The 13319-nt window shown below is 45.3% G+C and overlaps 1 protein-coding gene across 1 annotated transcript in view; it reads right to left on the bottom strand.

Annotated features, from left to right (window-relative positions):
* Positions 1-12836, bottom strand: part of DENND3 (DENN domain containing 3) — a 65406-nt gene extending 52570 nt beyond the window's left edge. Inside the window, 2 exon segments of the mRNA XM_044294392.1 lie at positions 9957-11274; positions 12152-12836. Of these exon segments, the coding sequence (XP_044150327.1) occupies positions 9957-10043 (87 nt within the window). The 5' untranslated portion in view covers positions 10044-11274; positions 12152-12836.
* Positions 12837-13319: the final 483 nt, after the last annotated feature.

Raw genomic sequence — 13319 nt, 5'->3', positions numbered from 1 at the left:
GCTCTTTATCCTGAATTGGAGGCAGAGGTTCAGGGAGCCCAGTCAGAGGCTCCTGATCTTTGTCCTTCTGGGAGGTTGTTTGTGCCTCTCGCTTTAAGACACAAGATTTTTAAGGAACACCACGATACTGTCCTTGCTGGGACACATCTGTCCATGGACTTCATTACGGACCTGCCTCGTTCCTCGGGGAAGACTGTGATTCTGGTGGTGGTGGACCGTTTTAGCAAAATGGTGCATTTCATTCCTTTTCCTGGTTTGCCCAATGCTAAGACGCTGGCGCAGGCATTTATTGATCACATTGTCAAATTGCATGGTATTCCTTCAGACATAGTCTCTGATAGGGGCACACTGTTTGTTTCCAGATTCTGGAAGGCTTTCTGTTCTCGCTTAGGGGTTGTCATTCTCTTCTGCTTTCCACCCGCAGTCGAATGGTCAGACAGAACGAGTCAATCAGAATCTGGAGACATATCTGCGCTGTTTTGTGGCGGAGAATCAGGAGGATTGGTGTTCTTTTTTTGTCCCTTGCTGAGTTTGCTTTAAATAACCGTCGGCAGGAGTCCTCTGATAAGTCACCATTTTTAGGTGCATATGGGTTTCATCCGCAGTTTGGGACATTCTCTGGAGAGGGGTCTTCTGGTTTACCTGATGAGGACAGATTCTCCTCGTCTTTGTCATCTATTTGGCAAAAGATTCAGGATAATCTAAAGAGCATGAGTGAGAGATATAAGCGTGTGGCGGATAAGAGACGTGTGCCTGGTCCGGGACTTGAATGTTGGTGATCTGGTGTGGTTGTCTACTAAGAATATCAAATTGAAGGTTCCCTCCTGGAAGTTGGGTCCTAAGTTTATTGGGCCTTACAAAATCTTGTCCGTCATCAATACTGTTGCCTACCGTCTTGATCTTCCTCAGACTTGGAAGATCCATAATGTTTTTCATAAGTCCTTATTAAAACCTTATGTCCAACCCATTGTACCCTCATCTTTGCCTCCTCCTCCGATTGTGGTTGATGGTAATCTTGAATTTCAGGTCTCTAGGATTGTGGATTCTCGTGTTGTCCGTGGTTCTCTCCAGTACCTCGTTCATTGGGAGGGTTATGGTCCTGAGGAGAGGATGTGGGTCCCAGTGACGGACATTAAGGCCACTCGTCTCATCAGGGCTTTCCATAGGTCCCATCCTGAGAAGGTGGGCTCTGAGTGTCCGGAGTTCACTCGTAGAAGGAGGGGTACTGTCACCACCAGACATCTGAGAAGCTCTGACAGACATCCTTCAGAACCTCCTCCTTGAGGTTCCTTTTGTTTTGCTTTCATTTTCTCATCTCGTTAGCCTCTCTCAGCTGTCATGTAGTTGCACTGATTGCATCCCTTTAAATCCCTCCCCATACTGCATCACTTTGCGGTTTATATTACTTCCTGGAGTGTGTGCATGCTGATGCTACTACTGAGTCTTCTACAGATAAGTTTTGTTCGTTCATTTGTGTTTTCCTGTTTGCTGGATCCCAGGTGACCCTGACTCCCTCCGTATCAAGTGTAGGGAGCCGGTGGTCGTGTCCCCTCACTATTATAGGGTGTTCAGGTGTTATACAGTCGAGGTACGAGGATATGCGATCATCTACCATTGGGATTTTCGCATAGGCTGAGCAGTTAGGGAGAGAGCCAGGTCTGATGCAGGGCTCTCCCTTTTGTTCCTTAGTTTTGGATCCAGTCAGTCGGATCTTCATTTTGTGTCTTCTAGTTTTCTGTACACCTTCCGTGACATTTACTTTTCCCATAAGTAGCCGCTTCTCACTCTTGGAGGTGCGGTTTATAGATGTTCTTCCTGCCTTCTAACCAGTTGGTCGGTTGTACTCTGTGGTGCTTCTGGAGTTGCCCGTTTTCTACTTTCAGATAAGTCTTGTCTTTTCTTATTGTTTTGTGTTTGTTATATTCCCTGTTGTTTGTATCTGGGGCTGAGACATAGACTTCCATTCGTCCATATGGGGAGGAATGGGTTGTCTCTGGTCCTAACCTGAATCCAGGGCCTTATAGGGATATAAAGGCCTAGGTATCCTGCATATGGATATTCCTACCTTCAAGGTCTATTCATATTGATAGGTAGTTAGGGGCCAGATTAGGTTTGTGTTCCTTCCCTAGTTTCCAGGCCCAGTTACTGTTCCCCTTCCCTCTTGTGTTTAGTGTGGAGTTTTTCCCCCACACTGATCGTAACGGCCGAGGAGCCGCATGGGGGGTTCTAGGTGTTGGACCCCCCCACTGATATTGATGATCCATCTATTAATTTTTGGTCTTGGGAAACCTCTTTACCACTTCACTACCTTGGACCACCAGGATCACTGTCATCATTTCCTTGTATTCACAGACCACTAGGGAATCGGCTAAGTATCTGGACCCTGTGTGGCACTGTGTATGTGGCACTTCATGGCTAATCCTCTGGGTGCCACGTGGCAGTGTTTATCAGGTGCTACTTCAGATTGCCAGGATCCGAGGGAGAAGCGCCCAGAGCTACAGAAGCCCCAAGTGGAACATTGCTTCCAACCCAGAAACAGAGCAGCAACCTAGAAGCTTAACCTTAGAGTGTATGTCTGTACTTTTCTAATATAACCTGCATTTCAATTCCTATTTTCAAGACCCCCTGCTTGCTGTCAGTGAATGAAAAAAGGATCTTCTTGATATTCAGAGACAGAAGAAAAATGGTAGAGGCAGCTGGACCAGCTCCAGACAGTAAGGCAGGATGGACCATTGGAGCATCTGATTGTTCAATCTATTTCTTCCCTGTGAGAAAAAGGGAAGGAATGTGTTCCTCAGATGGAAATTTTGTGACATGGCCGAGCAAGAATTTCCAACTATTTAAAATGCAAGTTTTGCAAGATTTTGGTGCATTCACAAGTACATTCAGGTCAGACCTTCCAGTGGAGATGTGGTCTGTGCTCCACTCCAGAGTGAATTCAACTTTGTGGAACGGGTGCGGACCTATTCATACGGTCGTGTGAATGAGCCCCAATACAGTCCCAGCAATGTGTATGAACTCAGACAAATCTAATGTACACCTTGCTTCTTTTTCTTCAGGTGCGGAAATTGAACATACAGGTCCTTCTCAAAAAATTTGCATATTGTGATAAAGTTCATTATTTTCTGTAATGTACTGATAAACATTAGACTTTCATATATTTTAGATTCATTACACACCAACTGAAGTAGTTCAAGCCTTTTATTGTTTTAATATTGATGATTTTGGCATACAGCTCATGAAAACCCAAATTTCCTATCTCAAAAAATTAGCATATTTCATCCGACCAATAAAAGAAAAGTGTTTTTAATACAAAAAAAGTCAACCTTCAAATAATTATGTTCAGTTATGCACTCAATACTTGGTCGGGAATCCTTTTGCAGAAATGGCTGCTTCAATGCGGCGTGGCATGGAGGCAATCAGCCTGTGGCACTGCTGAGGTGTCATGGAGGCCCAGGATGCTTCAATGCGGCGTGGCATGGAGGCAGTCAGCCTGTGGCACTGCTGAGGTGTTATGGAGGCCCAGGATTCTTCGATAGCGGCCTTAAGCTCATCCAGAGTGTTGGGTCTTGCGTCTCTCAACTTTCTCTTCCCAATATCCCACAGATTCTCTATGGGGTTCAGGTCAGGAGAGTTGGCAGGCCAATTGAGCCCAGTAATACCATGGTCAGTAAACCATTTACCAGTGGTGTTGGCACTGTGAGCAGGTGCCAGGTCGTGCTGAAAAACGAAATCTTCATCTCCATAAAGCTTTTCAGCAGATGGAAGCATGAAGTGCTCCAAAATCTCCTGATAGCTAGCTGCATTGACCCTGCCCTTGATAAAACACAGTGGACCAACACCAGCAGCTGACATGGCACCCCAGACCATCACTGACTGTGGGGACTTGACACTGGACTTCAGGCATTTTGGCATTTCCCTCTCCCCAGTCTTCCTCCAGACTCTGGCACCTTGATTTCCGAATGACATGCAACAGTCCAGTGCTGCTTCTCTGTAGCCCAGGTCAGGCGCTTCTGCCGCTGTTTCTGGGGAATGCGGCACCTGTAGCCCATTTCCTGCACACGCCTGTACACGGGGGCTCTGGATGTTTCTACTCCAGACTCAGTCCACTGCTTCCGCAGGTCCCCCAAGGTCTGGAATCGGTCCTTCTCCACAATCTTCCTCAGGGCCCGGTCACCTCTTCTCGTTGTGCAGCGTTTTCTGCCACACTTTTTCCTTCCCACAGACTTCCCACTGAGGGGCCTTGATACAGCACTCTGGGAACAGCCTATTCCTTCAGAAATTTCTTTCTGTGTCTTACCCTCTTGCTTGAGGGGGTCAATGATGGCCTTCTGGACAGCAGTCAGGTCGGCAGTCTTACCCATGATTGCGGTTTGGAGTAATGAACCAGGCTGGGAGTTTTTAAAAGCCTCAGGAATCTTTTGCAGGTGTTTAGAGTTAATTAGTTGATTCAGATGATTAGGTTAATAGCTCGTTTAGAGAACCTTTTCATGATATGCTAATTTTTTGAGATAGGAATTTTGGGTTTTCATGAGCTGTATGCCAAAATCATCAATATTAAAACAATTAAAGGCTTGAACTACTTCAGTTGGTGTGTAAAGAATCTAAAATATATGAAAGTCTAATGTTTATCAGTACATTACAGAAAATAATGAACTTTATCACAATATGCTAATTTTTTTAGAAGGACCTGTATATGATTTTGAAATCAGTTGTTACTTCGTTTTTCATGAAAAGATTTCACCCTTTTCAATGGAAGGTTGAGATGTGCGGAAAATCTGCATCATAGCTGCACCAAAAAGAAAAAAAAAAAAAAAACACATAAAAAACGCACCGAAAACTATATAAAGGGCTTATGCACACGACCATTGGATTTTAGCAAAACACAGATGACGTCCGTGTGCATTCCGTATTTTGTGGAATGGAACAGCCGGCCCCTAAAAAAAACTGTCCTATCCTCGTCCGTAATGCGGACGATAATAGGACATGTTTATTTTTTTTGCCATGCGGACATACGAACACGGAATGTTTTTTTAATGCCCCATTGAAGTGAATGGTTCCGCATATGGGCCGCAAAAAAAACTGAACGGACACGGAAAAAAAAAAATACATTTGTGTGCATCAGCCCAAATAGTGTGGATTTACGTACTTTTTTTGTGCCGTGTTGATGCGGATTTCATGCACAGAATTGTGCACCGTGTACAGTCACGATTAGGTAATAATTAGAAACCAACCCATGATGATCTACCTAGATCAGTGACGACTAACCTTCGGCACTCCAACTGTGGTGAAACTACGACTCCCAAGATGTTCCATTCATTTCTGTGGAGTTCTGAGAGCAGCTGAGCAAGTGTGCATCTTGTGAGTCGTAGCTTTACCAAAGCCGGAGGTTAGCCATCACTGCTCTAGATGGACCTCCTCTAGGTACAACTGTCTGACTTGACCAAAAAGATCATTTTAGATCATGTGGAGCTCGAATAGGGCCATGAGTGGGGACTGCAATGTGAGCAGAGAGGACGCAGGGAGGTCTTCTCCATATGTCACCGTCTCAGATCTTCACTTTCCTGCTGTGGCAAAAAATATAACATAAGGAAGTGACGGAAAAAGCTACGGCGTTTCTTCATGTACAGTATTTCACCACCGGCCGACAACCTCCACAGGCAAAAGCCTACTCAAAGCGTTGTCATAAGGGGTAGTGGCCAAAAATGGGATCTAAGGAAAAGCGGAAAAAGTTTTCATAGGGTGCTGCCAGGTTATGTTTTTATCCTGGCCCCCCCAAAAAAATACATCCAAAACTTTTTGGGTAGTTTTTGCCCTAATTGTGTTTTAAAGGTGTTATTGGCGTGGCGTTTTTTTTTTAATATAGTACAGTATGTACCCCCCCAAATGTCTCTTACGCTTTAGATGGAAAAATACATTGATAGCACAAATGCTGTGCAAAAACCAGGGGACAAAACCAAGAGAAAATGAAGGCAAAAACATCAATAAAAAAACAAAAACACACCACTAAAAAAGACTTGTCCTGCATTTTATGTTTTCCATAGACTTCCATGTAACTGTAAAATTGAAAAAAAACGGCCTTAGAGCAGGTTTTGAAGGATTTTTTTTTTTAGCTGATCCAAAAAGAAGGAAAAGTAGGAGAAGGAGCAGAGTGACGCTTCCCCTCCATTGTATCCAGTCCTGCGTGTGTGATTCCTGCCTTACACTCCTCCATGTTATCACAGTGTCCTGAGGTCACGGTGACCGTCCTACAGGCGATACCCATGTCTGAACGTCCTAGTGGAGTCAGTAGCTGCTCGCTTGCAGGAGCGGGCCGTCTGTGACAGCAGGGCTCCCTATAGAGAAGACAGAAATTCTTTTGGGGGTACCGTCCCGGTCATCTCTAACACTATACACAGCACTGAACGAGTATTATATATACAGATCAGGGGGCGGTAATGCTGAAATTTCCCGCTCCGGTCCTAGTGATCATGTGACTGCTGGGGGACAGGAAACTGCATGAGCTAAATATTATGTAATGTTAAATGGTGATCAAAGAGGCACAAAGTGTAAAATAAATGTAAACAATAAAAAAAAACACCCCCACACACCACATTGCAGCTTCTAGCTCCGCCCCCAGCGATCATAAACTGTATATCAAAACGAGCGTTACGTAAAGGGGTCATGATGTGCATATATATTTTTGTTGCAATTTGTGCCATTAAAAAAATGGGGTAGACTATTAATATTTTCCTGGGTATTAAAAAAAAAAAAAAAAAAAAAAGAATCTGATAATTAGATTTTAATAAAGTATAAATACCAGGGTAATAATTCAAAACAATATAAAACAATCAGAACTGCCATTTATAGGCAAAAATTTTTATCAAAATATATATTAGTGTATAATTTATATTAGCTTATGCCTATGAATGAAAGTTCTGATTGTTTTATATTGTTCTTCATTTTTACCCTGGTGATTATACTTTATTAAAATATAATCAAATTTTATTTAGCCCTGAGCGCCAACTATAATTATTTGGATATTTTCTATTTTTGCGCCTTGGTACTGGAGTGTAGACAGCGCTCAGCGCGCTTATACCATAACAGGAAATTGTGTGGACGCTTAATTCTTATTTTTAAAATAACAATGACTGAAAAAATGGTGCAAAAATTAATTACTTAAAGGGCTTGTCTCATGACGAATGTAAAAAATTAAAATCAGGCATCACGCAGTATACAACAGTCTTCTTCTACCAAACTTCGAACCAGCCCTGTTCACATGGATCCAGAGATCTCCCCATTGATTGCTCTGCTAGATTTATATCAAGCTGGCAGCTCAGGGGGCATGTCCTTTCTGCTACAGCTGGTGGCAGTTAAAGGATGGAACTGAGCATGTATTTCAACCTCAGTGAGGGCTCTTTCACACTTGCGTTGTCCGGATCCGGCGTGTACTCCACTTGCCGGAATTACACGCCGGATCCGGAAAAACGCAAGTGAACTGAAAGCATTTGAAGACGGATCAGTCATTAAAATGCGTTCAGTGTTACTATGGCAGCCAGGACGCTATTAAAGTCCTGGTTGCCATAGTAGGAGCGGGGAGCGGGGGAGCGGTATACTTACCATCCGTGCGGCTCCCGGGCGCTCCAGAATGACGTCAGAGCGCTCCATGCGCATGGATGACGTGCCATGCCATCACGTGATCCATGCGCGTTGGGGCGCCCTGACGTCTCTCTGGAGCGCCCCGGGAGCCGCACGGACAGTAAGTATACTGCTCCCCCGCTCCCCACTACACTTTACCATGGCTGCCAGGACTTTAGCGTCCCGGCAGCCATGGTAACCATTCAGAAAAAGCTAAACATCGGATCCGGCAATGCGCCGAAACGACGTTTAGCTTAAGGCCGGATCAATGCCTTTCAATGGGCATTAATTCCGGATCCGGCCTTGCGGCAAGTCTTCAGGATTTTTGGCCGGAGCAAAAAGCGCAGCATGCAGCGGTATTTTCTCCGGCCAAAAAACGTTCCGGTCCTTAACTGAAGACATCCTGATGCATCCTGAACGGATTTCTCTCCATTCAGAATGCATTAGGATAAAACTGATCAGGATTCTTCCGGCATAGAGCCCCGACGATGGAACTCTATGCCGGAAGAAAGGAACGCAAGTGTGAAAGAGCCCTGAGCTGGACAGAGAATTTAGAAAAATGGAAAACAGCAGGTGGCGCCATATAGATAGATTTCATAGACATGCAATTACAAAAGTAGTCAGATATAGGTGCCGGTTAGAAAAAAAAAAGTTGAATATTTATCATAGGAGAACCCCTTTAACCAAATGGAAAAAAGCTATGGCTTTCAAAGACCACCTGGTTTGGAATGGGGAGGGGGGAGGAAATGGTCTGGTCTAGAACTGGTTAAACTGTGTGTTTTTTCTAATGACACTGCACTGTTTATTAGTACATTGTATTTATTTTATATTAGAATATACTGTATTTGTAAGTTTATTATTACATTGTATCTTATTACATTTATGTTCATTTTACGCTGTATTTCAAGTTCTAGACTCTGACTGATGTGTGGGCCATGTAGAGAACGCTCTACCCTGCTGCTCCATACTTGGTGGTGTTGTGAAGACGACAGTTCCTTGGGGAGCTCGGTGTCAGACACACGTTCACGTCCATCCTCGGAGAGCTGCACAGAATAGACTTCCCTTACTGGTTCCATAAATGCCACATCCTCAGAAATACCACCACACCAGGTTTACCAGTGATGCCACCAGGTTTACCACCAATACCCTCTCTCCACCTGTCCTCCACAAATAGGCAGTACTTTGGATGTAAGTCTAAGCCAAATTTAATTTTGGCATTGTAAGGTCGTCTTGTGGTTCCACGCGTCTAACCCGATGTATTAATTCCATACCATTCATCGGCATGACAAATCCACGTATGTACAGTAACTCACAGAGGTAAGAAATTCCTCGACCACATTCAGGAAGAGGTTTAGATTCATCATGAACTTCCCTACATCATTAGTCATATGACTCATCTTCCCCGATACTTCAGGTCATGCTCTCAAGAAGATACCTGAATCAGTCTGACACAATCCATGACTGGACAATATCCTGGACTCGTGCAGATATGACAAAGAAGAGTGGACAGGGTTAATATTGTTAATTTAATTGTAAAGGTCATGGTTCCATCTCGGAAAGTGGTTGTTAATCTAGCTAAGACCTCAAGTGTCCAACTGTTTAAAAAAGGGTCTTGCCATTGAGTATTTGTCAAGATCTTGGTGATCTCCAGGTCTTACAATCCCTGATTCTACCCTACAGACAATGGGGCCCGGAAGTGGGCCCCTAACAGAAGCTATTAGTGGTATGGAATATGTTTGATTCCAGACATGCAGTTAGTTGATCGGCCAAACATCATGAGATGATATCATCAACCCCAGAGCAAGATCAGTGATGTCATCCCAAGATCAAAGAAGAAGATCCCTGGTTTCTCACTTCTATCCCAAATGTGGCTACTACCAATAATCTATGTGGGCGGCACTGTGATTCAGGTAGGGGGCAGCACTGGGGTCTTGGGATTAAATCCGACCAAGGACAACGTCTGCACAGAGTTTGTATGTGTTCTACAGGTTTGCTTGATTTACTCGCAAGCTGATTGTTAATTTGGAGCCTACATCGTGAGCTCCATTGAGGACAGGGACCAATGTGAGTGATGATGACAATCTCAATCGTCAGGAGTAAGGATCTGTATGTAATGATCCGAAACGCGTAGACACTGTTGTCTGTCTATGGCCTTTTATCCTTTTGCATAAATAAACTAGGTATTTTTATGGAAGCTGGATTTTTCCATATTTTTGTGATGACAATCTCTGTACAAGCTCTGCAGAATATGTCAGCACCAAATATATTAATATAAATACTCATAGCAAACCTGGAAATTAGAGCAGAAGTCTTCATGAGGACCATAATTCTCCACCTACCTTGTCTATCTGTCTGATCTCATCGGTGGGGGGTCCCACAAGGACACAGATCTCCAGCAGTCCAGAAGGAAGTTGTGCGTCTTCCATGTCTTAAGATTGTCCAACAAGACCGATGGAGCACAAGGAACCAGAGCTCAAGAACAAACCAACCGGAGAAGATAGTTTCCACTGTGAGTATTAGACATTGATGCAACGAACATATGGATGGTCACATAGACAACAAATGGGCAGAGAAGATAATGTTACATGGACCTGGCAACATCCGGGCAATTTATCACTAGGCAGATGGTCCATGCATGGTTAAAGCTGGACTGGCATCTCCACTGGCACAAAATGGGTAAACTGGATGATGCAAGCAGCAGAAGACTATATGATGTATCATGTCATGGATGATAATACGAGGTAGATACTATAGTCCTATTTAGTAATCTGGCAGTAACAAGCAAAATGTTTAGCAAATGGCTACAAAGTAACTTCTTCAAGAATTGATATAATGAGTTCCAAGGGTAAAACAGTCCTCAGGAACACCTATAGGTGGGCATCCAATGTCCTACTAGCTACAGATGCTTAAGAAGCTTATCTAGATGGTAATCCATGTCCAAAAAGATTCTCCTGGAGCAGAGCCAGATTGGTACTCTGGAGAATTAGTGTGGTGAGATGGTACAGAAAGTCTCCGGGAACGCACTGTAATGGTGGTGGCTCATGAGTAGTCTCATAGCACAGAGGGTCTACAAAGCCACAAGTAGAGTGGAAAGACCAAGGGGTTCTGTAGGTTAACACAATGGTTGGTCCCTCAGCCCTTAATCAGAGTGCAAGGGCACTGAGATTCTCCTCTAGTGCACTTTGGGGGGGGGGGGGCGGACTACTACAAGATGTTTAGGTTTCCAATAAGGTAGACATCTAGGTTCAGCAGCCTAGACCAGAGGCATGAAAGTTCTCTAGGGACTTCAGCATATGGGTACCCAAAATCACCCTCCTAGACCAGGGGCATGAAAGTTCTTCATGTGCACATGGAGCTGGATATCCAGAACCAGCAGCCTAGAGCAGGGGCATGGAAGACCTCCAGGAGCACCAGCATGTGGATATCCACAATCAGCACCTGTAACCAGGGGCACGAAGGTTCTCTAGGGGCTCCAGAATGTGGGTATCTAAAATCAGCAGCTTAGACCAGGAGCACAACAGTTCTTCAGGTGCCTATGCCAGGGGCACCAAGGTTCTCCAGGGGTATTAGAATGTAGATATCCAGAATCAGCAGCTTAGACCAGGAACATGAAAGTTCTCTAGTGGATTATGGAGCTCGATATCCAGAATAAGCAACCTAGACCAGGGCTGGTGCAAGGATTTTTGCCACCCTAGGCGAAAGCAAATTTTGCCGCCCCCTTGACCCCGCCCCTTGACTCCGCCCAGTCAGACCCCCACACTGCCCTCCATTATGTATTTGCCCCCCCAGTGCCCCCACTAAGTAATACTGCCCCCACAGTGCACAATGCCCATTATGTAATTTGCCCCCACTAAGTAATACTGCCCCCACAGTGCACAATGCCCATTATGTAATTTACCCCCCAGTGCCCACACTTAGTAATACTGCCCCCACAGTGCACAATGCCCATTATGTAATTTTCCCCCCAGTGCCTACACTAAGTAATACTGCCCCCACAGTGCACAATGCCCATTATGTAATTTGAAATTGCCGCCAAACAACCCCCCGTACGTACTTGTGTCGCTCGCTGACGCTGATGATCCTGTAGTGATATTTCCCTACCCCGTAATATTTCAATACCCTGAGTCGTCACGTCACTTCCTGTTGTCCCCCGGATATGACGTTGGATAAGATACGATCATGAGTATCGGCACGAGACCCGTGACCTCCGGTCTCGCGTGATTTTGCGCCGAAGTGACTGAAAAAAAACTCATGCCCGCGCAGGCGCACATCCCAGGACATCCTTGATCCGGCCGGCAAGTACAGGAGGAGTCAAGAAGCCGCAGATGAATGATGTCAGATTTGGATCACAAGTAGGGGGCGTGGCGCGGGCGGTGGCTAGTCGGGAATCAGAGGAAGATGTTACTTAGATGGATCACAAGTAGGGGGCGTGGTGGCGGCTAGTCGGGATTCGGACTCCAGAGCGCAGGCGCCCCCAGGCAGAGTGCGCTCTACGCGGTGGCCTACTCTGCTTATGGGTAGCGCCGGCCCTGACCTAGACCAAAGGCATGGAAGTTCTTAAGAGGCTCCAGAATGTGGATATCCAGAATCAGCAGCCTAGACCAGGGACATATGAAAGTTCTCCAAGGACACCAGAATCAGCAGCCTTGACCAGGGATGGAAGTTCTGTAGAGGCACCAGCCTAGATGTGGGGCATGAAAGTTCTCCAGGGGCACATGGAGATGGATATCCATAAGCCTAGACCAGGGTCATGAAACTTCTCCAGGTGCATAGTGAGCGGGATTTCCAGAAGAAAGAGCCTGGCTTCAAGGGCTGCAGTCGTTCAGCTAGGCTGAGTCCGGGGTAGCAATGGGGACAGCCTCGCAGACCCGAAGTTTCCGACTCCAGCTGCCGACCAATCTTGTAGACAGGACCCAACCTGTGCCGCCTCCAGCACCGCTCTCCTCAACTGATACCATAACCGAGGCGTCACCGTCCTGTACTCACAGCCCCGCCCACAACGAAATTCAATAATCCCGCCCTCTCCGAAGACCATTGTTTACAGTAGCGATGCCAACAATTATAGCCACGCCCACAATGTGGCGTATCTCAGCCAATGAAAACGCCTTCATCACATGCGCGTCGTCATGGTAGAGAGGGGCGTGGTTGCTACGTGAAACAACTATGCTACCTGCGTAATGACACACACAAAGCCCGCCCCTTTCGCTAGATAGGTGTGGTTTCTCCCTTCCTGCCTGCATTCTCATAGGACGCTTAAGGTGTATGTAAATGAGGTTGATCCCTCCTCCTGGCTGACGAAAGGGCGGGAAGTCTAGTCACCTCAGCTGTGTGGTGGCAGTTTTACCTCAGGAATGTCGCCTGTCATGTGAGGCGCTGCCACCTCAGCAGTGCTGGCTGTTAGAGCTTATTACCTGAGGGCCTAACAAAGTCATGTGAAAAGGATCATATTTTAAGGAAATATATAAGAATAAATATAAAATAGAAATAAATGATTTCAATGGAAAATTGAATAACTTGGACCTCATTAGGAATTAATGGCCGATTCTCAGGTCGAGCTATTAATAGTAGGCTCCTTTTACACTGGGGGTCATTTATCAATACTTTTTTGTTCCTTTTACACCGGCATTGCTGACAGAAGATGTGTCTAATGTATGAGGGGACGTGCACCTGGTCGTAATTAAGAGCAACTTCGGTAGTCCTGG

Source organism: Bufo gargarizans, chromosome 5, assembly GCF_014858855.1.
Source record: "Bufo gargarizans isolate SCDJY-AF-19 chromosome 5, ASM1485885v1, whole genome shotgun sequence".
Classification (NCBI taxonomy): Eukaryota; Metazoa; Chordata; class Amphibia; order Anura; family Bufonidae; genus Bufo; species Bufo gargarizans.
The sequence above is the reverse complement of the archived record's forward strand: the minus strand, read 5'-3'. Positions and strand labels throughout refer to the sequence as shown.